Source organism: Ammospiza nelsoni, chromosome 26, assembly GCF_027579445.1.
Source record: "Ammospiza nelsoni isolate bAmmNel1 chromosome 26, bAmmNel1.pri, whole genome shotgun sequence".
Lineage (NCBI taxonomy): Eukaryota > Metazoa > Chordata > Aves > Passeriformes > Passerellidae > Ammospiza > Ammospiza nelsoni.
The window spans coordinates 2,143,709-2,171,000 of NC_080658.1; the positions used below are offsets into that span (position 1 = coordinate 2,143,709).

The window sequence follows — 27,292 nt, forward strand, 5'->3', positions numbered from 1 at the left end:
ATGGTTGGTATCTTTTATTTCTGTTTTCCAGCAGGGTGGGTTTTAATCCCAAAACAAGGAGGAAGGAATGTGAGGCTGAATTGCCCCTCATCCATCCTGGATAACCTTGACAAAGCAAGCTGGGTGTGGAATGTGACACCAAGGCTTCACAAATTAAAGGAGAAAGGGGTAAAAGTTACAAAAAAAATAATTCCAGAGGATGGAAATTATTTTCTTCCAGAAGCAAAACCTGCCTGTGCATCTTCTGCACTTTATTGCCTGTTTATTTTTTGAGATCTGCAGTGATAAAAGGCCCCTCAGCAGGTGCTGGGCTGGAATTTTGGGGGCTGCTGATGCTCTGAGGATGGGAGGTGAGGTTTGCTGCATGTGGAGCCTTTTTCAGGTCTCACAAAGCAGCTGTGAACACCAGCCTGGAAAAGAGGCTTGGAAACAGCAATTATTTGTGTGGTAACTGGAGGGAATTCTTGTTAGTGAAGGGTGAAGAGGAATGGGAGGGAATGGATGGATTTGTTCCTGGAGTGTGGATGTTTGCTGCTGGAAAGTCAGGGAGTCATTCCAGCTGCTTCTGTGAGAGGTTCTGAGCATTCCAGACTTCCCCACCCTCACCTCTCCTGCTCCAGGCTGGTGCCCCTGGTGGCTGTTTGTAAATTGGCACCATAAAAAAGGTAAAAGTGGACTTTTGGAGATGTTTATTTTGGATCTGGTGACTTGATCTGGTTTGATTGCTGTGCATCCAGCTGGGTTAATTCTGGTGAGGGTGAGGAGGTTCTATGGCACAGGTTCCCAGAGAAGCTCCTGCATCCCTGGCAGTGCCCAGTGCCAGGCTGTGGGAGCACCCTGGGACAGTGGAAGCTGTCCCTGCCCCACTGGATGAGCTTTGAGGTTCTTCCAACCCAAACCTTTCCATAATTCCATGGATTGGAACTCTTGGGGGTTCTCATGGGGCAGGATGGAATACAAGGAGCAGAAAAAGGGGCACTGCAGCATCTTGAATCCATCCTGCATGAATTGCAGCAGGGAATGGTAACCCCAAAACTTTGTGCTTGCAGTCAGTGACATCCTACAGGATTCCTTAGGAATGTTTTCCATAACCTGCAAATGTTTTGGAGCTGCTGGAAAGGTGCCAGACAAAAGCAGCCCAGACTGTCAGTCCCTGAGCAGAAACCTTGGGAAAAGAGGAGGGAAACGCCTGTGGCACTGCAGACCCTGCTTTTCTCTCCTTCTGGTTGTATATTTATATTTATTGCAAATTTAAAGGTAAGGACTCCCCTACAGCCCTGCTGTTCAGCACCAGCCTTGGGCTTGTGCTTCCAGGTGGGAGAGAGGAATTCTGATCCCCTTCACCTCCCACACTCACAGCTGCCCCTCCTGCAAGGTGCTGCTGCTGTTGGGACAGGAATTTCCTGTTGTCTCACTGCTGCAGTTTATTTTCCAAATGTTTATTGTCTGGGGATGAAACTAATTGGCGTTGTTAATTATGTTCTGGGTATGGAGCTAGTGTCACCTGTGTTTGAACTGCTGCTGTTAAATGTGTTTTATTACTGCTGTGGGACTGTTTTGGGAGAATTTTGTGTTTTCCAAGTTAGATGTGTCCTAAGTGGAGTGCTGTGTCTGTTGTTCAGTATTTGAACTCAGAATTTTTGGTTGTCCTGTTGGCATCAGAGCCCACCACAGCATTAGAGCCTCCTGCCTCACCCTGCCCAATCCTTGTTCCTCCTGGGGTGGAGGAAACAGTTCTGGCTTATCAGGAATTTGATATAAGCACTGGAAATTCCAGTTTCCACTTCCATTTTAGTGTTTATCTGGTTTCCCATCAGTTTCCCCTCAGTGGGGAGAGCCCTGATGGTGTGAGGTGTTCCCTGCCTTGCTTCTCTCCCACCACAGATTTTCTCTGATTATTTCTGCACACACACCTGATTTAGAGCCCATACTTTGTATGGGAAGACCTTGACCAATAGAGTTTAAATTCCTGGGGTCTATTTTTCCTTCTTCCAAATCACATTATGCGAATTTGAGTTCTGATAGCAGCAAAAGAACCAGAGGGGTGAAAGGAGCTTGAAGTGCCCAAATTCCTGAGGCAGCATTCCCATGAGGGCAGTGGTGTTTTATCCATTATTTCCTTTAAAGTTACATATAGTTCCTGTGCAATATTCCTAAATATTCTTGGAGTGTTCCAAGAGTCTCTGTTGGGTGTGTGAGCTGTGATCTCCTCTCTCCCTTGGGGTTGTCCAGCTTTGATCCTTCCCTCATGGTGGGTCTGGCACAGGGAGGGTGGATCATGATGGTATAAAACTGCTCCTGATCAACTCAAAAACTCCTTCCTCCTGCCCAAATTCCTGAGGCAGCATTCCCATGAGGGCAGTCATGTTTTATCCATGGTTTCCTTTAAAGTTACACATAATTCCAGTGAAATATTCCCAAATATTCTTTGGATATTCCCAGAGTCTCTGTTGGGTGTGTGAGCTCTTTCTCTTGGGGCTTGGCTGTGGGTCTGGTGCAGGAAGGGTGGGTGCTGATGGTACAAAACTGCTCCTGATTGACTCAAAAACTCCTTCCAGCTTCTCCTCACAGGTGTTGTGGCCTCTCTGAGCTGACCAACAGCACACTCAGCTGTTGGTGAGCAGCTCAGAGGGTGAAAGGAGCATTTGAGGTGCCCGATTCCCTGAGGCAGCATTCCCATGAGGGCAGTCGTGTTTTATCCATGATTTCTTTAAAGTTGCACATAATTCCTGTGAAATATTCCTGAATAATCTTGGAATGTTCCAAGAGTCTCCTGTTGGGTGTGTGAGCTGTGATCTCTCCCTTGGGATAGTCCAGCTTTGGACAGCGGGTCCTGCACAGGGAGGGTGGATCATGATGGTACAAAACTGCTCCTGATTGACTCAAAACTCCTTCCTCCTGCCCAAATTCCTGAGGCAGCATTCCCATGAGGGCAGTCATGTTTTATCCATGGTTTCCTTTAAAGTTACACATAATTCCAGTGAAATATTCCCAAATATTCTTTGGATATTCCCAGAGTCTCTGTTGGGTGTGTGAGCTCTTTCTCTTGGGGCTTGGCTGTGGGTCTGGCACAGGAAGGGTGGGTGCTGATGGTACAAAACTCCTGATTGACTCAAAAACTCCTTCCAGCTTCCTCCTCACAGGTGTTGTGGCCTCTCTGAGCTGACCAACAGCACACTCAGCTGTTGGTGAGCAGCTCAGAGGGTGAAAGGAGCATTTGAGGTGCCCGATTCCCTGAGGCAGCATTCCCATGAGGGCAGTGGTGTTTTATCCATGGTTTCCTTTAAATTTACACATAATTCCTGTGCAATATTCCTAAATATTCTTGAAATGTTTCAAGAGTCTCTGTTGGGTGTGTGAGCTGTGATCTCCTCTCTCCCTTGGGGTTGTCCAGCTTTGATCCTTCCCTCGTGGTGGGTCTGGCACAGGAAGGGTGGATCATGATGGTACAAAACTGCTCCTGATTGACTCAAAAACTCCTTCCAGCTTCTCCTCACAGGTGTTGTGGCCTCTCTGAGCTGACCAACAGCACACTCAGCCGTTGGTGAGCAGCTCAGAGGGTGAGAGAAGCTCCGTTTTCCTTTCTCTCCGTAGGAAATCGGTGAAATCCCGGAGCCGCAGCCCTGGCTACTCCAGGCACTCATCTCACAGCAAGAAGCAGAGGTCTGGCTCCCGCAGTCGCCATTCCAGCATCTCCCCCAGCAGGCTCCCACTCAACTCCAGCCTGGGAGCAGAGCTCAGCAGGAAGAAGAAGGAGAGAGCGGCCGCTGCAGCAGCTGCAGCCAAGGTGGATGGCAAGGATGCAAAAGGCTCCCCTGTTTTCCTGGCTAGGAAGGAGAACAGCTTGGCTGAGCTGAAGGAGGCTGGGACAGAGGCTAAAAAGGTCACCAAAACTGTTAAATCTGAGAAAGCTCCCGACACAGACTCGGTTCATTCGCTGTACACCAACGCAGAGCCCAAAGCCCCTGCGGAGACAACAAAATCCAAGGCGGAGGAGAACTCGGAGAGGAAACACCCGGTTCCACTGAGGGATTCCAAAGCCACGGGAACAAAGGACACGAAGCCTGTAGCAGTGGCAGAGGACCTGGTATCTCCAAAGGAGACAGAAACAGCAGAGAAGGAGATTCCACCTCCCCTCCCCGCCATCAAATCCCCTCCTCCCCCTCTGCCCACCACCACCCCTCCGCCTCCCACGCCGCCGCTGCCGCCGCTGCCTCCATCGCCCGCTGTCCCTCCTCTTCCTCCGGTGACTCCTGTGCAGGCCCCTCCTCCTCCAGCCCCAACGTCTTTGCCATCTTCTTCCCACCCAAGGACGTCTACTTTATCCTCTCAGGTGAACTCCCAGTCCTCTGTGCAGGTGGCTCCAAAAACCCAAGTGTCTGTGACGGCTGCTATCCCACACCTGAAAACTTCCACCCTGCCTCCGCTTCCGCTCCCCCCTATTTTAGTTGGGGAAGATGACTTGGATAGGTAAGGTCACACCAGAGCATCCCCTTTAGAATTTAACAGAATTTAACAGCAAAGCCTTACATTAAAAAGGCTTTTGGGGGTTTTTTTTTGGGGTTGGTTTTACGGTTTTGAGCGTATCCTGCAGAGTGTAACTGTGGTGTTGGTTTAAAGGAGTTATCCCAGGTTTTATGTGACTTGGATAGGTAAGGTCACACCAGAGCATCCCCTTTAGAATTTAACAGAATTTAACAGCAAAGCCTTACATAAAAAAGGCTTTTGGGGTTTTTTTTTTTGGGGTTGGTTTTACAGTTTTGAGCGTATCCTGCAGAGTGTAACTGTGGTGTTGGTTTAAAGGAGTTATCCCAGGTTTTATGGTCTCCTGCAGGTTGTTGTCTCTTTATCTCTGTGGGAAACAAGAGGTTTGGCTGCTGTTTGGTAAAGGTTTCACATCACTCCTTGCTCATGGTTATTACAGGGAGCTGGGGATTTGCCTCTCTCTTGCACACTTACTTGAAAATTCCTTTTTTTATTTGTTTAATTCTTTAGAAACTTGTACTCAAGGAACAGGAAAAAGCTAAAAAATCCTTAACACATACACAAAGCAGAGCTTTTTCTGTCCCAGATTCACAGGCCATGCCCATGTGTAAAACCAGCATTGGTTTAACTTGACTGTTGTCTTAATTCTTGAGTAATTGATGCAAGCAGTTTATTGCTTGAGAAGTAGGTATGGTTTGTTTGAAAAGTTTAAAAATGAGTGAAACTGCACCTGCTTTAACTTTATTTCCTGATTATTTCTGATCCAAACATGCAGCCTTGGCTCTGTCCTGTGATTGCACCTCTGGCTGGGCTGGGGGTGGCTGTGGCTTCTGTGATGAATTTATCTGAAAACCCCACTCAGGGGGTTTCTTTTGCTGGGAAGAAAGGAGCAGAATATCCAGAATGGAGTGGAAAAGGCAAAAAAAACCCCAAATAGTTGTTTTTTCTCTCCTTTTCTAGCTGTTAGTGTGTTGCAGTGCCATTAATATCATCAGTGATATATTTTTTTATTTGATCTGCTTAGCCTGTAATTCCTAAAACCTCCTCTATCCTCCCATCACTAAAGATGTGCTGGGACTGGGGAGTAAAGCACATTTTCAGTGACCAGTGTGCTGTCCCACAGTCCTAACCCAATACAATCACTGTGGTGAAGTGTTACATACTCTGAATAATTGGATTTATTCTCATGGATGATTCTGGTATTGATAAGCAGGGCAATGTTCCCATTGCCTCCAACCCAAAAGTGAGGCTGGGGTGTGTTTGTTTGCCTCCCTGTGTGATGATGTTCAGTAAATATTAATGATTTTAAAATTCTGTGCTGAGCAGGAGCTTTGAGCTTCCTGCTGATTTCCCCTCATTTCCAATCCCACAAGTTGTCTGCAAATTTCTATTTTATTTTTTCAACCCCTCACACCTAGAACTCTGTTTTTTTTTACCACCCAGGTGTGACTTAGCTCTGTAAAAGTGTTTTACCCCTGACCTCAGGGCTGGGGCTCACTAAATGCCTCTGTGTGACTTTTTCCCAATAAAAGGATGGGAAATCCCACTTGTTTTGCTGGCAGTTCCATGTGGCCCTGACTGTGCAGAATCTCACCCTTCACCAATGACCTTCATTTTTATGAGCAAAACTCTTTGAGCTGGACTTTTGTCCTTGCTGAGCCTGGGGAATGTTCCAGCTCCAAGCTCAGTGGCAAATCCAGGGTTGAAAATTGAGTTTTGCAGTGCCCAAGGACAGAATTTTTTGAGGTGGAGACTCTTTAACCTCTCCAGAATTACCTTTTAGGTTTGGTTCACCAGGAAAGGAGGAATTGGTACAGATTTAGTCCTGATTTGATGCAGAGCTTGTGCAGCTTCTTGGGAACACAGAACTCACCTGGCTGCTGAAATCCCTGCTGATTTTTGGGTGCTCTCCCTGCTGGTTTTGGGGTTCCATCCCTGCTGGTTCAGAGGCAAGGAGCTCCAAGGAGCTTTTGTTGTGTTCTTGGTGTTTATCCTTGGTTTTTTCCTCTACTTGGGCAGCTCTGAAGGCTCTGTTTGGTTTTCTCCCCCTGGTGACCAACCCAGGTGTCCTGGGGGAACTGAGCTTAGAGGAACCAAGTGCTGGTATGCAAATAGAGAAGGGAACAGATAAAAAGCAAGAAAATGGGAATTTTTTTGGTAATTGAGAAGTGGTAATTGGTCATTTGGAGCCTGGGCACTGCAGGTTCACTCTCCAGACACACCTTCACCCTTCCCATCATGGTCTTACAAAAAAGTTGTTTTTAATTCTGGACAAAAGCGGAGTTTTTTTGTGGTTTAGTGGTGAATGTGACTGTTCATGGTTGCACTTGATCTTCTCCAGCCTTAACAATTCTCTGTGGCTATTTGAACATGATTATTCTGCTTTTAAGGATTTTGCTATCAATGAAGGGAGTTTCAGCCCATCTACCTCTCCCATTTCTGGTGGTTTTTTATCTTCCTCCTTCCTTAAACAGATTTCACAAGAGATTCTTGTGCAGATTATTAGGCAGTGTCTAATAAAATAATTGGGAAAACGACCTACTTCCATCAGTTCATTTATTCTCAAGTGTTAGACCTGGTGGTTCAAACACCAAATCTGCTCCCTGCCCTAAAAACAGACCTGGGAAGGCTCTTTGGATCTCTGAATTTTCTCCTTTTTCTGGTGAAACAGAGATTTGCATGGAGAATTTGTGACTACTCAAACCCAGGAATTCTCCTCACATGAAAGAGAAAGCAGGTTCTGCTCCTGCCAGTCTAAACCAAACTCCTGATAATTGGATTTTAAAAATCAACTTGCAGCATTTGGGAGTTAAAGCCACATTTCAGTCCTTGCTAAAAGGTTAAAAGTTTCTCATGGAGGAAGGTTTAGCCCTGGCTCTGTGTTTATAGTGGTCCTCACCAAGTCAAGCAGTTAATTCATGGTGATAAATGGAGAAAATAGAGGAAGTAAAGGTCAGAAATGGGTGCTGGCTGATCCCCTGAGCTAACACAGGAAATTCTGAGTTACTGGTACTGATTTGTGCAAAATGAGCAAGTTCTAGTGCAGACCTGTATGTTCATTTCATGATGTGTTCCACCCTGACACTTTTCTCTCCTGGTGTGTTAACATTATAAATTGAAGCTGGTTTATTTTACATTTTGACGTGCTGATTTTGACACTTTAACCTCAACCAGAGCTGTTACCCTGCAGTAGCTTCTTTTTTTGTGTTTGTTTGTGTGTTGAGTCTGACTTTTGTGTCGTATTAACTTTTCGGAGTTTAGTCCAAAAGAGATTCTTCCTCCAAAACCTGTGAAGAAGGACAGAGAGCAGAGACCACGACACTTACTCACGGACCTCCCGCTCCCCCCAGAGCTCCCTGGGGGGGACCCCTCTCCTCCTGACTCCCCAGAACCAAAGGCAGCCACACCACCTCAGCAACCCTTCAAAAAGAGACCAAAGTAAGGCTGACTTCTGATGTTTTTATTATTTTGTTTTTATTTCATCTTTTTGAGTTTTAATCCTTTTTGAGTTTCAAGTCTCCTTGACAGATTTGGGAGGTTTTTATTGAGGGAAGTGAGAAAACAGGTTCCTGTTTCTGAATTATTCTGTTTCCTGTGGGTTGTTTCACATTTGAGCCCTCAGATAAATGCAGCTTGTCCCATTTATTTGAGAATTAATGGTCGAAGTTCACATCCAAATCTTCAGCCACATCTACCCCAAAAGCTCTTTTCTCTTTGATTTAGCCAGAAGAAACCTCTGGGTGAACATTTCTGTATAAAAACTCTTGTTGCTTTTAAAAGTTGGTTGTTCCAAATGGGAAATTTGGATTTTTCACTGGTGTCCAGAGGAGCTGTGGCTGCTCCTGGATCCCTGGAATTGTCCAAGGCCAGGGCTTGGAGCACCCTGGGATGGTGAAAAGTGTCCCTGCCCATGACTGGATCATATTTCATGTCCCTTCCAACCCAAACCATTCCACAATTCCACATTCAAGGCATAGAGAACTTCCCCTGATCACAAATGTAATCAGTTATTGAGAGAGCAAAATGCCCTGATGTTTTATACAGAGTGTTTTAAATAAAAACCAAACATCCAGCATCCTGCAAAATATCCCAGATATTCATTTTTGCCCTGCTGTAGTGTGATAATGCCCTCCAGGATAATTCTGGATTGGGTGTAGTTGGGATTATACACCAAAAATCCATTAAAATAAAAATTCCAATTTTAGGAATGCGACGCCAACATGCCTGAGCTTTGCTGTTGTATTTTATGGATTAACCCAATCAAGCAAGTGATTTTTTGGTGGGATGGCACTGAGTTGGAGCCCTCCAGGATAATATTTTTGGATTGGGTATAGTTGGGACTATACACCAAAAATCCATTAAAATAAAAATTCCAATTCAGGGAGTGCAATGCCAACATGCCTGAGCTTTGCTGTCATATTTTAGAAATTGCCACAATCAAGCAGGTGTTTTTTGGTGGGATGGCACTGAGCTGGAGCCCTCCAGGATATTTCTATATTGGGTGTAGTTGGGATTATACACCAAAGATCCATTAAAATAAAAATTCCAATTCTGGGAGTGCAACACCAACATGACTGAGCTTTGCTGTTGTATTTTATGGATTAACCCAATCAAGCAAGTGATTTTTTGGTGGGGTGGCACTGAGCTGAAGCCCTCCAGGATAATATTTCTGTATTGGGTGTAGTTGGAATTATACACCAAAAATCCATTAAAATGGAAATTCTAATTTTAGGAATGTGACGCCAACATGCCTGAGCTTTGCTGTTGTGTTTTATGGATTAACCCAATCAAGCAGGTGTTTTTTGGTGGGGTGGCACTGAGCTGGAGCCCTCAGGTGTCTCACAGAGCTCTTCCCCCCTGCAGAATCTGTTGTCCTCGCTATGGGGAGAGGAGGCAGACGGAGAGCGACTGGGGCAAGCGCTGCGTGGACAAGTTCGACATCATCGGCATCATCGGAGAGGGCACCTACGGGCAGGTCTACAAAGCCAAGGACAAGGACACAGGTGAGCGTGGCTCCAGCTAAACCCACTCTGGGTTTGTGCCCAGCTCCCTGCAGGGCTGCTCCACAGGGAGAAATTCCTGCTGGGCCAAGAGTGACTTTTCCATTGAGTGTTTTCAGGAGAGCAGCAGCTCTGGAATGTTGAGTTTAGTGCCCAGGTTCCTGCTCTGCTGGTGAGATCCCGTGCCCTGGGGTGTGGTTTGATGATTGTGGTGCCCACAGGTGCCAGCTGAACCCCTGCTTTTTAAATTGTCAGATTTTATTGGGAAATTCTAGTGTAAACTTCTGTTCCTCCTTTGTGGTGGAGCAATGTTGGATTTTCTGACCCAGAGATGGAGCAACTGAGAGGTGTTTTAAAAACTTTTATTCTATTTTCAGTCACATGTTACGATTCACACCATCACAATCAGAAGCCAGATATTTCTTAATTACAGTATAGTAGAAGTGTATTACAGTATAGTAGTGGTGGATTGCAGTCTAGGAGTAGAAGTGGATTACAGTCCAGGAGTAGAGGTGGATTACAATCCAGGAGTAGAGGTGGATTACAATCCAGGAGTAGAGGTGGATTACAATCCAGGAGTAGAGGTGGATTACAGTCCAGGAGTAGAGGTGGATTACAGTCTAGGAGTAGAGGTGGATTACAATCCAGGAGTAGAGGTGGATTACAGTCCAGGAGTAGAGGTGGATTACAGTCCAGGAGTAGAGGTGGATTACAGTCCAGGAGTAGAGGTGGATTACAGTCCAGGAGTAGAGGTGGATTACAGTCCAGGAGTAGAGGTGGATTACAGTCCAGGAGTAGAGGTGGATTACAGTCCAGGAGTAGAGGTGGATTACAGTCCAGGAGTAGAGGTGGATTACAGTCCAGGAGTAGAGGTGGATTACAATCCAGGAGTAGAGGTGGATTACAATCCAGGAGTAGAGGTGGATTACAGTCCAGGAGTAGAGGTGGATTACAGTCCAGGAGTAGAGGTGGATTACAGTCCAGGAGTAGAGGTGGATTACAGTCCAGGAGTAGAGGTGGATTACAGTCCAGGAGTAGAGGTGGATTACAGTCCAGGAGTAGAGGTGGATTACAATCCAGGAGTAGAGGTGGATTACAATCCAGGAGTAGATGTGGATTACAATCCACTAGTAGAAATGCATTGCAACCTAGTAGTAGAAGTGTATTACAATATATTATAAGTGTTTCTTGGTTTATCAGCTTTTCCACACCATACTGCAAATATCTTAAAGCCAATCATCTAAAATTACTCTTTGTGGCTCCTACTACAGTGCATCTTTCATAGTTCTGTTTCTCCAAAGTATCTAGGGTTATTTATAAGGCTCTACAAATCCATTTCTGTAGGAGAAGCCCAGCTCTGTTATAGGTGAGAGCTCCTATAGGAGCGATTGAACTAAAATGAGCAGGGAGGTCTCTTGGTGGGCATTTTCCCTGCTTGGAGCTGCTCCCAGCTCCCTTGGGGCTGCAGGTGAGCAGGCTGTGCCCCTCTTGGCCTGCAGGTGAGCTGGTGGCTCTGAAGAAGGTGCGCCTGGACAACGAGAAGGAAGGGTTCCCCATCACGGCCATCCGCGAGATCAAAATCCTGCGGCAGCTCATCCACCGCAGCGTGGTCAACATGAAGGAGATCGTCACAGACAAACAAGATGCACTGGATTTCAAGAAGGACAAAGGTACAGCTGGCTGCTGGGGTGGTTTCTGTTCACCACAGATGTGATGCAGCTCCGTGGTGTGGTGTTAACTCTGCTCTGGGGTGGGTTTGTTTCTTTGTGTTTCTCCTGCGGGTCCAGCGAGGTTGGATCTGGCTCTGGCCTCGCCTCAAAGGACAGGTTCCAGTTGGAGGGAGTTGATTGAATTCCTGCAGAGTCACAGGAGAGCAGCCTTAAAAAAAAGCCTTTTAACAATGATTAGTGGCAACAAACTTACTAGTAGTATGAAAAGTTCTTTGTCCTCAGTCACTGTGGAAAAAGAGTTTTAGCATGCCCCTGGCTCTTGTTTGGGACCTTCTCTTCCAGGAGAGAGAAGGGAACAACCCAAACACAAGTTCAAACCATGCATGGTAATCCTTCAGCAAACTCTTGTAAGAAAATAACCAAAGGATGAAGGAAAATGTGGCCAGAACTTCAGAGGAATTTGTTTGGAGTGTTGTTTACTTTCAGATCTCAGCTTGGTGGGGCTGCTTTGTTGTTCTGGGGCTTTTTTACCCCTTGAGGGAACAGGACACCCAGTAAGTCCAAAACAGCAAAGGACTGTTAAAAAAAACCCAACTTCATCAGAATTGTACACAATAAAGACTCATTCAATAATTTAATCTCCTTTCATTCCTCCTCTTTTTTGTGTCTCTCCTTTGTTTTCACTCATTTCTGTGTTTATTTTCCCAGGTGCCTTTTACCTTGTGTTTGAGTACATGGACCATGACCTAATGGGGCTGCTAGAATCTGGCTTGGTACATTTCTCAGAGGACCATATCAAGTCTTTCATGAAACAGTTAATGGAGGGTCTGGATTACTGTCACAAAAAGAATTTCCTTCATCGAGACATCAAGTGCTCCAACATCTTACTGAACAACAGGTACAAGGATCTTGTCCATAATTACAACCAAAAGTCTCAATATCCACCTAAAAAAATCTCTGGGGCATTGTCCTGTTTGTGATAAGATGACACTGAATTATTGGTGGATTTTTTTTTGTTTTTTTTTTTAATTTGTATTTCTTTGAAGTGGAGAATTAAGCCTGGCGTGTCCAGCAGTAATTCCTGCACATGTGGCTTTGTGAGGCTTTTCTGCTGCATTGGGGAGTTTCCTCACCCTTTAACTGGGATTTAAGTAGGAGTTGTGTTCTGATGGGTCCCTGACAGCTCAATGCATTCCATAATTCTGTGTTTTAACTTTGATTTAAACCAGGGACTGGTTTTTTTGTCTTTCAGTGGGCAGATCAAACTTGCAGATTTTGGGCTCGCCCGACTCTACAGCTCGGAGGAGAGGTGAGGAAAGGGAAAGGGTTTATCTGGGTGGGATGAGCTTCTTCCTTCTCAGTTATCCACACAATCCCTCACTTGGAAGTCCTGAGAAATCATTTTTGGTGGAAGCATCCAGCTCCAGCTGTTGGACAGATACACTCCTGGCTGGTGTTAATAACTTGTCATTAGAAGAACAGCTCAGAAGGAGCCAAAACTTCTTCTCTGCTTGCTTTGACCTACCCTGGAGTGAGTTTTGCTCCAAGCTCAGTCACCATTCAGTGATGGCAGCCTGCTGAGGGTCAGGGATTTTCAGTCTTGGGTACCTACAACAAGTCCCGATTGCTGTAAAATCCATGGCCTCCCTCAGCTGTTTCTAACTCAGAAGTGCAGACACTTAAAACCCCCCTGCTGCCACCAACAGGTGTCAGTGCAGCTGGGAAGTAAAATCAAGCAGTTTTCAGGCTTTTGTGGCTCTTGGGATGAGTTTTTATTTGTGTTTTTTTTTGCTTTTCAGCCGTCCCTACACCAACAAAGTCATCACGTTGTGGTACCGACCCCCAGAACTGCTGCTCGGGGAGGAGCGTTACACCCCTGCCATTGATGTGTGGAGCTGTGGGTGAGTCCTGCTGCCTCTGCTGCCAGCTCCTGAGCACTCCCAGGGCAGCTGCTCCTTCATTTGGGCCAGTTCCCACAGCTGGATCTGCCCCATCCATGCAGGGTGTTAGGAGGAGACAGGAATATTTCACAGTACCGGGCTGTCGTTGTTAAAGCCACTTAGGAAAAACTCCTGGAATGAGGTTTTCCTCATCGGGTCTGAAATGAGAAGGGTAAAAAACTGAATTTTCACTGTTTAAAATCCATGGCAGCTCCTCCTTGATTTGTGCCAGTTCCTGCAGCTGGATCTGTCCCATCCATGAGATGAGACAGGAATATTTCACAGTGCTGTGAGGGACAGGGTTGTGTCCCCTCATTAAAACCGCTTAGGAAAAACTCCTAGAACTAGGTTTTCCTCATTGGGTTTGAAATGAGAAGGGTAAAAAACTGAATTTTCACTATTTAAAAGCCATGGCAGCTCCTCCTTGATTTGTGCCAGTTCCCACAGCTGGATCTGTCCCATCCTTGCAGGGTGTTAGGAGGAGACAGGAATATTTCACAGTGAGGGACAGGGTTGTACCTCCTCATTAAAACCACTTAGGAAAAACTCCTGGAATGAGGTTTTCCTCATTGGGTTTGAAATGAGAAAGTGAAAATTCTGTTCTTTACCCTATTTAAAATCCATGGCAGCTCCTCCTTGATTTGTGCCAGTTCCCATAGCTGGATCTGCCCCATCCATGAGATGAGACAGGAATATTTCACAGTGCTGTGCTGTAGGACAGGGTTGTGTCCCTTCATTAAAACCACTTAGGAAAAACTCCTGGAATGAGGTTTTCCTCATTGGGTTTGAAATGAGAAAGTGAAAATTCTGTTCTTAACCCTATTTATAATGATATTGATATACCCTTGAGATCAAGATGGGTGACACATTTGTGCTGCTCACTCCTTCATTGTGTTTTTTTAGAGAATTTTTCTCTAAACTCTTTAAATTGCAGTTTGCCACTATTTTTTTTTTCAGGTAAAATGTTTTAAGTAGATATTTCAGGTTTCAGGAAGTTTCAGAAAGCCTGGGGAGCAGGACTCTGGGCAGTTCAGCCACAAAGATGGAACATTTTTCCAAATGATTCAGTAGCAAAGACTGGAGAATTCACCAGCAGAACCAAGGCTGGATTCCCCACAGTGTGCACTTCCCACTGGGATGTTCCAGCTAAACTTCAGCATGGTTTATAATACAAAGACATCTTGGGAAAACTAATAATTAATTATAATTGCTGACTGTGAGGCCCAGTTGCTGCTCAGGTCCCATTTCAGCATCCCCCCAGCTTCTTCTGGCACTGAATCCTGACTGAAGGAGAGATGCTGAGGGCTGCAGGAGTCAGAGGTGCTGCCTCTGTCCTCTGTGTGCACAAATCCATCTCCTCTGCTTGCCCTGATAGCTTGGACCAGCAGAGGGAAGTTGAAAACCAAAACAAAAGCTGAACCTGGAGGAGATGAGAGCTCTGGGCTCTTTTCTCTTGTCACACTGACACCTCCTCCTTTCCTGCAAAGAGTTAACGTGTCAGGGGCTTCCTGCAGGAGCAGCCACTTGCAGGAGGTGATTCCCAGGGCTGGGGACTCTGTACACACAGGTCACTTTGTCACTACAAGAGAAAACTAATAATTAATTATAATTGCTGACTGTGAGGCCCAGTTGCTGCTCAGGTCCCATTTCAGCATCCCCCCAGCTTCTTCTGGCACTGAATCCTGACTGAAGGAGAGATGCTGAGGGCTGCAGGAGTCAGAGGTGCTCCCTCTGTCCTCTGTGTTCCCTTCCAGCTATACAGGAGCTCTGTGTGCACAAATCCATCTCCTCTGCTTGCCCTGATAGCTTGGACCAGCAGAGAGAAATTGAAAATCCAAACAAAAGCTGAACCTGGAGGAGATGAGAGCTCCGGGCTCTTTTCTCTTGTCACACTGACACCTCCTCCTTTCCTGCAAAGAGTTAATGTGTCAGGGGCTTCCTGCAGGAGCAGCCACTTGCAGGAGGTGATTCCCAGGAGCCCAGAGCTGGGGACTCTGTACACACAGGTCACTTTGTCACTACAAGCCCTGATGCAAATCCCTCTCCTCAGGCAAGGCACAAGCGCTGCCGTGTTCAGCCGCTCGTCCCCAGGGTTTGCTGTCGTGACCTCTTGCTTTTCCTCCTTCCAGCTGTATCCTCGGGGAACTGTTTACAAAGAAGCCTATATTTCAAGCCAATCTGGAACTGGCTCAGCTTGAATTAATCAGGTAAAGCTTTGCACACTCATGTCTGGGAGGGGAGGTGCTGCTCGTGCACACAGGCAGTGAGTTAGAGGAGCTCTTGTTCTCTAACCTGCCTGGAAAACAAGGCCAGGAATAAAAAATGGGAATAATCAGGTGTCCACACCTACATCAGGTGTGAGGTTGCTGATTTATGTAACCTTAGTAAACCGTGCTGTTTGCTGAGTGCAAAAATGACCGACCCGAATTAATTCTCACACTGGAAGTTGTAATCTTGAAATGGTTTGGGGTGGAAGAGACCTTCAGTCCCACCCAGTGCCACCCCTGCCATGGCAGGGACACCTTCCCCTGTCCCAGGGTGCTCCAAGCCCTGTCCAGCCTGGCCTTGGACACCTCCAGGGGTATCAAGTCCACAGCTTCTCTAGACAACCTCTTCCACAGCCTCACCATTGTAAAAATACTAAAATTTAGTGAGTTTGGGAGGTTTAAAGTAAGAAACATTAAGGTTTTAAAATTTTTAGTAAGAAAAATAAATTGTCAGTGTTTTGAATGATTTATAAACTCAAGCTCAACATTTTCCTCTTCATGACACCTCCTTTTTCAACACCTCATCTGAGCTGTGCCCAGCTCTGGGTTCTTCCAGTGCTGTGTCCAGTTCTGACCCCCCCATTTAGGAGGGGCTGGAGAGTGTCCAGATGAAGCAACGAGGCTGGTGAGGGGTCTGGAGCACAAACCCTGTGAGGAAGCCCTGAGGGAGCTGGGGGTGCTCAGCCTGGAGAAAGGGGACTCGGGGGTGCCCCCATCACCCTGCACAGCTCCTGAAGGGTGCCCGTGCTCAGCTGGGGCTGGGCTCTGTCTGCAGGCACTGACACAGCCAGAGCACACAGCCTCGAGCTGCACCAAGGGAAATTTGGGTTGGATATCAGGGAAGAGTGATTTACAGAAAGGTGATAAAGTTCTGGAATGGAGGTGGTGGAGTCGCCATCCCTGGGGGTGTTTAACAAAGCCTGGATTGGCACTGGGTGCCAAGGTTGAGTTGAGGGCTTGGATCTGGGTTGGACTCGATGATCTTGGAGGTCTCTTCTAACCTGGTCATTCTGGGAATTTTGGGAATTCTGGGAATTTTGGGACTGGGGAGATGGTGGAGTCACCATCCCTCGGGGTGTTTAACAAAGCCTGGATTGGCACTGGGTGCCAAGGTTGAGTTGAGGGCTTGGATCTGGGTTGGACTCGATGATCTTGGAGGTCTCTTCCAACCTGGTCATTCTGTTCTGTCCTTTGTGCTCACACCATTCCCACAAGGTCTGGAGTGGTCACCAGGACAGGAGGACACAGCCTCCAGCTGTGCCAGGGGGAGTTTAGGCTGAACATGAGGAAAAAATCCCTCACAGAAAGAGGGAGTGGGCACTGGAATGTGCTGCCAGGGAGGTGGGCACTGCCCTGGGTGTGTTTAAACAAGGCTGGATTGGCACTGAGTGCCAGGGCTGAGTTGAGGTGTTTGGGTTGGGTTGGACTTGATCTTGAGGGTCTTTTCCAACCCTGTGACTCTGAATTCTGGGAATTTTGGGACCAGGGACTGGGGAGGTGGTGGAGTCGCCATCCCTGGGTGTGTTTAAACAAGGCTGGATTGGCACTGGGTGCCAGGGTTTGGTTGAGGTCTTGGAGCTGGGTTGGATTTGATGATCTTGAAGGTCTTTTCCAACCTGGTCATTCTGTGAATTCTGTGAATTTTGGGATTGGAGTAACCATCCCTAGATGTGTTTAAACCAGGCTGGATGTGGCACTGAGTGCCAGGGTTGAGTTGAGATGTTGGAGCTGGGTTGGACTCAATGATCTTGAAGGTCTTTTCCAACCTGGTCATTCTGTGAATTCTGGGAATTTTGGGACTGGGAAGATGGTGGAATCACCATCTCTGGATGTGTTTAAAAAAGCCTGAATGTGGCACTGAGTGCCAAGGTTGAGTTGAGGTATTGGAGCTGGGTTGGACTCAATGCTTGGCAGTCTCTTCCAACCCTGTGGCTCAGTGAATTGTGTTATTCTGTGAGTCCCACCTGGCTGACTGTGCTTCCCTGCTCCCCAGCCGGCTCTGTGGGAGCCCCTGCCCAGCTGTGTGGCCAGATGTGATCAAGCTGCCCTACTTCAACACTATGAAGCCCAAGAAGCAATACCGGCGGCGCCTGCGCGAGGAGTTCTCCTTGTGAGTCGGCCTGGGCTCCCTGTGCCCTGTCCCAGCACCTCATCCTCCTCCAGAGAGCTTCCCTGGGGCTGGGGACAGCTCTGCTGGCACTGTGGCAGCTTCAGGGGGATGTTCTCTAGGGTCTGGCTGTGGGATAATCCTGTGGGAGTTGTGGCAGAGGTGCTTCTCATAAATGGCAAAATACAGAGTGGAAATATATGATGTTTCATATCATATGAAATATGATATTTTCTATCATATATTCCATGATATTTCCACTCTGTGTTTAGCCATTTATGAGGGGACCCAAAGGGATCATCTAGTGCAGCTCCTGGCCTTGCACAGACACCCCAAAAATCTCACCCTGTCCAAGCCCTCCTGGAGCTCTGGCAGCCTCAGGGCCACCCCCATTCCCTGAGCACCCTCTGGGGGCAAAAACCTTTCCCCAAACCCAGCCTGAACCTTCAGGCACAGCTCCAGCCCCTCCCCACACCTGATGCCTGCCCTGCTGCTGCCTTTGAGCTGCTCTGGCTCTGTGGATTCCCCTCAGGCCTGAGGTGTCCTCCTTCCACTGAGCTTTTCCACACATTTTCCATGATCTCATCCATGTTTCCCATCTCCCCACAGCATTCCCTCCTCTGCCCTGGACCTGCTGGACCACATGCTGACGCTGGACCCTGGCAAACGCTGCACAGCAGAGCAGGCCCTGCACAGTGACTTCCTGAAGGACGTTGACCTCAGCAAAATGGCACCTCCAGAGTAAGTGCCAGTTCCTACCCTCCCACCATGAGCTTTGGGATGGAGACACGGTGTTCTTTTCAGTCAAAATTATGATTTCTGGGTTATTCTCTCAACTCTGCCCTTGTATTTGGTCGTGTGGTTGAGCAAATGGCTTTTCCTGTGCTGTTGATTTTCTGCCTGATGACAGGCTGGGTTTATAAAGCCCAGTTTAATGTTTGTAAGATGCTCTAAAGCTGTGCTGGAAGATGTGCAGGAGGAGATGTAGCACAGCCCTGTCTCTGCCATGGAGAGCTGCTCAGGCCTAATTAAGGCTGTGTGTTAATTGACTGCCAGGGTTGAGCAGCATCACTCAATTTTCTCCCATTCCAATGAAGCAGATGATAAAACTGTGAGTGGTTTGTGTGAAAATGCAGCCACAGCTCTGGAGATCCCTCTTTCCTTCTGTGCTTCTCAAGGAAGGGCCTTTCCTGACCCTGCCAGAGCTTGGTGCAACCACTGGGTTTGTGAGATCCCAGCACATTCAGAGATGTGCAAATTAAATTATTTTTACGCTGCCTTTGCTGGCTCTAGGACCTGCCCCTTCCTGTGGAGGTCTGGCTGCAGTCAGGGATCCTGGAATCCCAGGATGGTTTGGTTGGAAGGGACCTTAAAACTCATCCAGTGCCACCCCTGCCATGGGCAGGGACATCTTTCACTATCCCAGGGAGGAATTTCTTCCCAAAATCCCTTCATCAATCCATTTCTCCATCTGTAAAAGCAGAACAACATTACATGGATCTACAAAATTACATCCTGCAGTGGTTTGGTTGGAAGGGACCTTAAATCCCACCCAGTGCCACCCCTGCCATGGGCAGGGACATCTCCCACCATGCCAGCGTGGCTCCAAACCCCATCCAAGCTGCCCTTGGCCACTTTCAGGGATCCAGGAGCAACACCATCTGCACTAAGGGCTTCCTGTGGGTTTTGAGGATTCCCTTGGTTTCCCTGCTGGCTTCTCTGGGAAATCCATTCCAGCCCTTCAGCACCTTCACAGGGAGGAATTTCTTCCTAAAATCCCTTCCTGAGTCCATTTCTTCATCTGTAAAAGTGGAACAACATTACATGCATCTACAAAATTCCATCCTGCAATGGTTTGGGTGGGAAGGGACACCTCCCACCATGCCAGGGTGGCTCCAAACCCCATCCAAGCTGCCCTTGGCCACTTCCAGGCATCCAGGGGCAGCCATAGGGGCAACACCATCTGCACTAAGGGCTTCCTGTGGGTTTTGAGGATTCCCTTGGTTTCCCTGCTGGCTTCTGGACATTTTTCCATCACTAAAAATGGAACAGCATTACATGGATCTACAAAATTCCATCCTGCAATGGTTTAGGTGGGAAGGGGCCTTGGGCAGGGACAGCTCCCACCATGCCAGGGTGGCTCCAAACCCCATCCAAGCTACCCTTGGCTACTTCCAGCGATCCAGGGGCAACACCATCTGTGCTGGGGGCTTCTGTAGGTTCTGAGGATTGCCTTGTTTTCCCTGCCATGTTTCCCCCTCTCTTGCAGCCTCCCCCACTGGCAGGATTGCCACGAGCTGTGGAGCAAGAAGCGGCGGCGGCAGCGGCAGAGCGGGATGGCCGTGGAGGAGCCTCCGGTATCAAAAGTTTCTCGGAAAGAAACTACCTCTGTTCCAAGCACAGACACTGTGAAAAACAACAGCAGTCCTGTGCCCCCCCAGCCTGCCCAGCTCAAAGCAGAGCCTGGTGCTGCAGATGCAGTAGGTCAGTGCCCACCTGGGTGTGGGAAAGGCTCCTGGTGTGTTCCTTCCATGGGTGTGGGAGGTTTGGGTTTGTTTTTTAGCCAGTTTGGTTCTTTCACCTCTAACTCTCTGCAGAAAGGGCATTCCAGGCTCTTCCTGTCCTCATTTCTTTTAGTTTTGTTTTTTTTTTTCTCCTCTCTCTGCTGTGAAGAGGCAGAAGGTTCTGTCTGGTCCTCAGAAGTCACTGATGAGCTGACTGTGAATTTGTTCTGAGCTGTGTTATTAGTTCTAAAAGAGGCTGCATGATGAAAGGAGTCATTGAGTCACTTCAGCCAGTGGAGAAACAAATCATAGGAATCATAGGCTGGAAGGTGGAGCCATGTCCAGGGTGTGCAATGATCTGAAGTTTGATCTTGTTGATAAATTATGTGAAGATTAGGGGTGGGAAGTGTCAGGCCGATGGGCAAAAATGAAAATTATTGCACTTTGCTGCAGAAAAGGTCACCTAGACTGGCAGGACCTGGACTTGTGCACTGTTCCAAACAGTGACCAAACCCCCTGTGCCCAGCAAATAGTTGGAGGGGAGGAATGTGGATTTACACAAAGCTGCCCTGATTGTTCTGTAGAAGCCTTAGAAAAAACCCAGATATGGGCTAAGGCTTCCTTTGTGCCCAATGCTGTGCTGACAAGTAACGAGGAAGACAGTTCTTGCTCCAGGGAATGCACAATCCATGTGTTCAGTGAAACATGGCAGATGGACAAAAGGTGGTGCTTGGATTAACAAACAGCTGGGAGAAGAATGTCCCCTTCTCCATTGCCTACCAGCAAGAGAAGCTCCATTTTAAGCTGCTGAAACCAAAGCCTTGCCACCCTTATTCCCAGAAAGTTCCAGCATCACTGTCAGCGTGAAGGGACACCTTTGTCACTTGTCATTGGGCTGTGAAGGGAGGTGATGCCACTCCCAGGATGTATTTTAGGATAACCTGGATCCTTGCAGGTCAGGACAGAGTCCTGTGATCCCAGGCCAGCTCCCAGCAAGGCATTGCCTTCTGCTTGACCTAATTCCTTGTGCTGTGTCAGGGCACACGCCCTTCCTGCATCCCAAAGAGCAGCTCAGCTGCATCCTGGGAAGCCTTCCCAGTGCGGGAGGGAGTGATTTGGGTCTGTGGGGGTCTCAGGAGGGGCCAGGCTGTGATTGCCCTGCTGTGGGGTCTGGACTTCCATTGCCATCCTCACCCCCCTGCCATAGCCTGGTATCCTTGGGATACCTCACTTCCCAAAGCCAGGAATGGGGCAGTTAGGCCTGGCTGAGGTGCTTTGAGCAGCAGCCAGATGTGCTGAGGTTCTGGGCAGGGCTGGGGGCCGTGCAGCAGCAGCTCTGTGGGTGCAGTGTGTGTGCAGTGCCACGGGGTGCTGCTGCCGTGCCACCGGAGCTGGGGCTGGCACCGCATCCCAAAATCCTCCTCATGGAGCATCCCTGCCTTCCCCTCCCAGCCTGGGGACACAAACAGGGGCTGGTCAGGGGCTGTGGGGTGTGGAGAAGGGGTCTGCAGTGCTGGGGGATGTGGAGAGAAGGAAAGTTCGGGACTATGGGATGTAGAAAAGAGGCATTGGGTGCTGCGGCATGTTCGGTGCTGTGGGGTGTGGAGAGGGCATGTCCCTTGCTATGGGACATGGAAAAGGGGTGGTCAGTGCTGTAGGACGTGGAAAAGGGATGTTCCTTGCTGTGGGACATGCAGAAGGGGTGTTGATTGCTGAGGGATGTATATCAAGGCTCTGGGATGTGGGGAAAGGCTGTTCATTGCTGTGGCATGTGGATTATGGCCCTGGGATGTGAGGAAGGGCTCTTCCTGGCTGTGGGTAAGGGCTGTTCATTGCTGTGCGATGTGGATCATGGCTGTGGGGTGTGGGTAAGGGCTGTTCATGGCTCTGGGACGTGGGGAGAGGCTTTTCATGGCTGTGGGATGTGGATTATGGCCCTGGGATGTGAGGAAGGGCTCTTCCTGGCTGTGGGGTGTGGGTAAGGGCTGTTCCTGACAATGGGATGTGGGTAAGGGCTGTTCCTGGCTATGGGATGTGGGTAAGGGCTGTTCCTGGCTATGGGATGTGGGTAAGGGCTGTTCCTGACAATGGGATTGGGTAAGGGCTGTTCCTGACAATGGGATGTGGGTAAGAGCTGTTCCTGGCTAGGGGATATGGGAAGGGCGATTCCTGGCTATGGGGAAGGGCTGTTCATCACCTTTGTGCAATACCAAAATCCCACCCCTCACCTCCCCACCGCCCCCTCCCCGTGTGTCCCGCAGGCCTGGGCGACATCACCCAGCAGCTGAACCAGAGCGAGCTGGCCGTGCTGCTGAACCTGCTGCAGAGCCAGACCGACCTGAGCGTGCCCCAGATGGCCCAGCTGCTCAACGTGCACTCCAACCCCGAGATGCAGCAGCAGCTGGAGGCTCTCAACCAGTCCATCACGGCCCTGACCGAGGCCACGGCGCAGCACCACGAGCCCCCAGCGGCGGCAGCGGAGGAGGCGGCGGAGGAGCCGCCCGCAGAGGTGCAGGAGGAGCAGCAGACTCCGGAGGCAGCCAGCGCTCAGGGAGACATGCAGAACGTGCTGGCAGTTCTGCTGAGTCAGCTGATGAAGAGCCAGGAGCCTGGGATAACCCTGGAGGAGAGCAACGGGGAGAAGAGCAGCGAGCAGCAGCGGGGCTCCAGGAAAAGCCCGACGAGGCACGCCGAGGAGAGCACAGGTAATATGAGAAGCAACACACCTGGTGGGAGCATCCCAGAGAGTGCTGCAGCCAGGAATGAGGGCTTGGAGCGATGGGAGAGAGGCAGCAGGGGTGTGGATGGGAGGAGGGAAGGGGGTAGGATGTGGTTGGACATCAGGAGGAAAGACCCTGACTCCCCTCCCTGCGGTAAGTGCTGGACAGCTCAGGAGGTTGAACAGCTCTAAACAGCCCAAACAGGCAAATATTACCCCAAAATCCATGAGTGCTCCACTGGGAGTGGGCCAGTGCAGGTGAATTGGAGGTTTTGGGGTTTGCCCAAAAGTGCAAGGGAAGTTTGGAGGGTCAGTTGTTCCTCAAACGCCCCTAGCAATCAGTTTGCACGTCCAGGGAGGTTTTTTGCACAGGATGCTGCTGCACCTCTGCATTTTTCCCAGCTCTTTTTCACCATCCCCTCCTTGCCCTCTTAAATAAATAAACCTGCAGAGATGATTTTAAAGAGCTGAAATAGTGGTGAGTGCTGAAGGGAGGGATAGTGGCAGCTGTGTGGGTAAAACCTGAGCATCCACAAGTGCCTGGTTCTACCTGGAGCTGATTTTTGAGCCCTGAAACTGAACCAAACGAGTTTAAAACCCCCTGCTTGTGTCAGTGAGCTCTCGGATTTCCTTTCCAAAGGTGAGTGTAAATGTCTCCATGTCTTTTTTTTTTTTTTGTTTCTGTTGATTTTTTGAATTTATTAGCAACAGCCTGTGACGACCTCACCAAATTGTAGAAGCGCCTCCTGAGTTTGTCTCAGACTCTCCGGGGAGCCTGTTTTGGCCCGATCCCACCTCCTGCAATGTAGCTGAACGTGCTGTGTTCTCGTGCCTTCAACACCCGCCCACCACGAGCCAGTTGTGATCGTGCTTTTTTATTTTTCTTTTTTTTTTTCTCCTCTTTTTTTTTTTTTTTTTTTTTTTTTTTTTTTTTTGTTGTTGTTGTTGTTGTTGCCCTAGTCCTGGAAGATAACTAGGTTACTGTAGAGCAGATGGAATTCGATGCCGTTGTTCTCTGTTGATAATTCTTTGGAATGATTTGCTGTCCCCCAGATCAGCTTGGCTTTACAAATTTTACCTGAAGATTGTTTTTGGGGTTTGTTTATTTTTTTGTTTTGTTTCGTTTTGTTTTTTTTTTTCCCCAGTTGTTGTTTTATTTTTCTGGATTTCAATACAATCTAGTTTTCAAAGTGGACTGACGGATACGGGTGGAGGGGTGGTCCTGGAAGACTACTGGTTTTCACAATAAAGTTTGACCTTTTTAATAACCAGTTTTGCCAATGATTTGAGGATGTGATTCCAACAAAGGTGTCTGTGGGCTCTGCCATCGCCAGTAATTCCTTCCCCCGTGGGCGAGGGAGAGGAGGCAGCTCAGGTGTGTTGCTCCAGAAGGAGGCAGGGAGTGGAGCAGATCGTGTCCCCTCCCTGCCCTGGTGTCACCTGCCCTGGTGTCACCTGCAGCCGTGGTGGCACTGCCTCAGGGTAGGGCTCTGCTCCATCTCCCACCTCCTTTGTGCTTCCTCGGCCTCACAGAGCAGGGTGGGCTGGGGGTGACGGAGCTTTCTTCTTGCAGGAGGGAAACAAACCCTGATTTGGGAGGAAATCAGGGGCGAAGGAGCAGGGGGGAGGAAGCAGAAGGCTTTTCTCGTGCTCATGAAATATTCGGGGAATGAACTTGTTTTGGACTCTGTTGGCAGCAGGGCTGGCGTGGGTGCGTGGGAGGGTCAGGATCGGGTGCCGAGGGGGCACTCAGGAGCTGCCAGCTGTGTGCTGGGCTCGGGTTTGTGTTTGTGCCAGGCTGCACATCCCGGCCTCGCTGCCCCTGGCGCCGGAGCCGCTGCCCGGGGGGAGCGCGGGGCTGGCGTGTGGCTCCACATGTGCCTCCTGCTCGGAATCAGCCTTTGATCCGGCAGGGAATTCCCTGCGCGGCTGCCCAGGTGTTAGGACAGCTGTTGGGTGCGCGGGGGCCGGGGCGAAAGCGTTAATGAACATTGTTAATGAACGTTGATCTCCCAGGCAGCCAGTTCAAACTCTTCCCTCCGCCTCTTCCCAGAGCATCCCCGAGCGGGCGGCCTACGGCAGGGCTCGGTTTTGATTTGCTTAGAAAAATGTCTTTGTGTCTGTTTGAAACGGTGTTTAAAAGAAGTCACCCTTCCACAGCGTGTCCTCCTGCCATTGTCCCAGCAGAGAAGAGACCCCCCGAGCCCCCCGGACCGCCGCCGCCTCCTCCCGTGGCCGAAGGGGATCTGTCCGGAGCAGCCCAGGAGTTGAACCCGGCCGTGACGGCTGCGCTGCTCCAGCTCCTGTCGCAGCCCGACCCGGAGCCGCTCGGCCTCGCCCCGCAGGAGCCGCCGCACTACGGCCGCTCGCAGCCCGGCAGGACTTACAGCACCGACAGCTCCGAGGGGGGATTCGGTGCCGAGGAGCTCAGTAACGCGGGCCAGACTCTGCTAGAACCTTCTCCTGCCCAAGCCCTGGGGAAGAGCAGGACCTTCTTGGGCTCCGTGAGCCACCTCGGGGAGAGCAGCGGCTACCAGGGCACGGGCTCGCTGCAGTTCCCCGGGGACCAGGACCTGCGCTTCGCCAGAGCGCCCGTCAGCGGCATCCACGCCTTCGGCAAAGCCGAGGGGAGCGACAGCACCGCGCTGCTACATCCAGAGGCCAAAATGCAGAGTTACGGCGAGCTGGGGCCGGGCACGGGCGCTGCCAGCGGGGCAGGAACGGGGCACAGCTGGGGTGCCCCAACCCAGGCGCCGCCGTCTTCCTACGGGAAGGCATTCCGAGGGCCTGGCCGAGTGCCTCCACGGGGAGGCCGGGGCCGGGGGGTTCCCTACTGACATTCCTGGGATCCCCCCCTTGCCTCTCCTCTCCTTTAGCCACAGGACTTGATTTTTTTTGTTTTTTATTTTTAATTTTTTAATTTTTTTTTTTTTTTTTTTTTTGGCCAGAGCAAGGTCTCGTCCGCATTTCAGCTGCTGCGTCCCTCCCTCGCTCAGGAGATGCCAGAGGGTCCCCACTGGCCTCCCCTGCTTGGTTAGTGACAAAAATAATCCCAACCCTGCAGCAAACTGAGCCAGGAGAAGGGGGGGATTGATGGAAAAGTAGGAATGGAAGGAAGAAGGAATTTAAAAAATGCTGTTACCCCAAGCTGGGCACTGGAGTTTGCCAGTGGGTCAGGGAGGGCTGGGGAGAGGCTGCTCCCCAAAGCGGTTTTATTTTTGTTGTTGTTTTGTTTTGTTTGTTTTCCCCGTTTTCTTAAGAAAAAAAAATTGAAAGAACAAGTGAAAAGGGGAATTTATCGATGCAGAGGCACCTGGATGGGTTATCCCAGCATGGGGACCTGGGATGTGACACTGGTTGTGTTTGATTTATCTGATGTTGCTTTTTTTTTCCATAAAGCATCCAGTTTTCCCTCTGCTCCAGGGCCAGTCCTGTCCTCTGGGACAGCAGCCTTAGTACATTGATTTTTGGGAAGGGTCTCTGGGTGTTGGATCCCTCCTGCTGTAACTTGGCAGTGGGAATTGTCTTTTTCCTTTTTTTTTTTTTTTGTGTCTTTTGTTTTAATTTTTATTTTTTTAAGAACCAAGGAGAACACCTCCCTGAAAACCAGGGATTTCTGCCATTTGTAACTTTCAGAACCCTTCAAGAATTAAAAAAGAGGAAGCAAAAATCCCAACATCTGGTGGGATTTGCCAGCAGATGGGAGTGATTTGTCCCCGGAATCCTGGGCCAGTGCTGCCCATCCTGCCGAGGTCGGTCACATCTCAGCCCTTTGAGGTTTTCCAGGTGTTCCTGTGTCGTTTCCGTGAGCATATTTCTATTTTTGTTGTTGTCAAGGAAGTATTTACGATAGATTTTCTCCTCCCACAGACCCTTGCGCTGTTCATTTCAATGAGACTTAAAAAGAGATGAATAAAACAAAGGTACCTATTTATCAGCTTTTTTTTTTTTTTTCCCCAAATAGGCCTTTCCTATGGAAAACATTTAATTTTAGAGCCGACAGTTCTGGAGTGTTAAAGGGGAGGGGAATTTTGGGGTGGGCCAAGAGACCTTCTTGCTACTAACAGGATTTAATTTCTTTTTTATACAGAGAGATAAATTTAAATAAATGCATCTGAATAGGTGATGCTTCTCCACCTGGGGAGATCCTGCCTTACCCAGCTTTGCCATGGGAGGAAGGAAGGGAGAGAAATTCAATATATAGATATATTTTTTATTTGCTGGTGATATGCAGGGACCGGTGGCTCCCAGCACTGAGGAGCGATGCTGTTTGCAGAATTCCCACTGGAAATTTGTAGGGTTTGGGATTTTTTTTTTTTTGGCTTGATGATTTTTTTTTTTTTTTTTTAACTTAGCTCATGCCTGATGTGCAGAGAGAAAAAAAGAGAAGTTCTGTGAGACACAGAGTGCACTAAACCCACCGAGGGACTTTAGGAGGGGGGGTTTAATTTCTCTATTTCCCATTTTCCTGGCACCAGCTCCAGGCTGCCATGGAGCTGCTGCTGCTTTTTTTTTTGCTTTTTCTTCCCAATCCCATCCTCTTTGGAAGGAAAAGTCTCGTTCCTGTGCTGAATCCTCTTAGGAAGCTGCTGCCTATTTA

At 48.9% G+C, this 27,292-nt stretch overlaps 1 protein-coding gene across 2 annotated transcripts in view; it reads left to right on the forward strand.

The window, feature by feature from the left end:
- CDK12 (cyclin dependent kinase 12) overlaps positions 1-26,993 on the forward strand; it is a 32,070-nt gene extending 5,077 nt beyond the window's left edge. The window contains exons 2-14 of one of the 2 annotated variants that reach the window (XM_059489107.1): positions 3,595-4,470; positions 7,747-7,923; positions 9,349-9,488; positions 10,985-11,155; positions 11,864-12,053; positions 12,408-12,464; positions 12,955-13,056; positions 15,225-15,302; positions 17,356-17,472; positions 18,079-18,210; positions 19,739-19,953; positions 22,235-22,678; positions 24,853-26,993. In XM_059489107.1, coding sequence (XP_059345090.1) covers positions 3,595-4,470; positions 7,747-7,923; positions 9,349-9,488; positions 10,985-11,155; positions 11,864-12,053; positions 12,408-12,464; positions 12,955-13,056; positions 15,225-15,302; positions 17,356-17,472; positions 18,079-18,210; positions 19,739-19,953; positions 22,235-22,678; positions 24,853-25,529 — 3,376 coding nt within the window. In that variant the 3' untranslated portion in view covers positions 25,530-26,993. Of the gene's footprint in view, positions 1-3,594; positions 4,471-7,746; positions 7,924-9,348; positions 9,489-10,984; positions 11,156-11,863; positions 12,054-12,407; positions 12,465-12,954; positions 13,057-15,224; positions 15,303-17,355; positions 17,473-18,078; positions 18,211-19,738; positions 19,954-22,234; positions 22,679-23,397; positions 23,961-24,852 lie in introns of those variants that run through there. The other variant, XM_059489108.1, reaches the window with a different exon arrangement.
- The last annotated feature ends 299 nt before the right edge of the window (positions 26,994-27,292 follow it).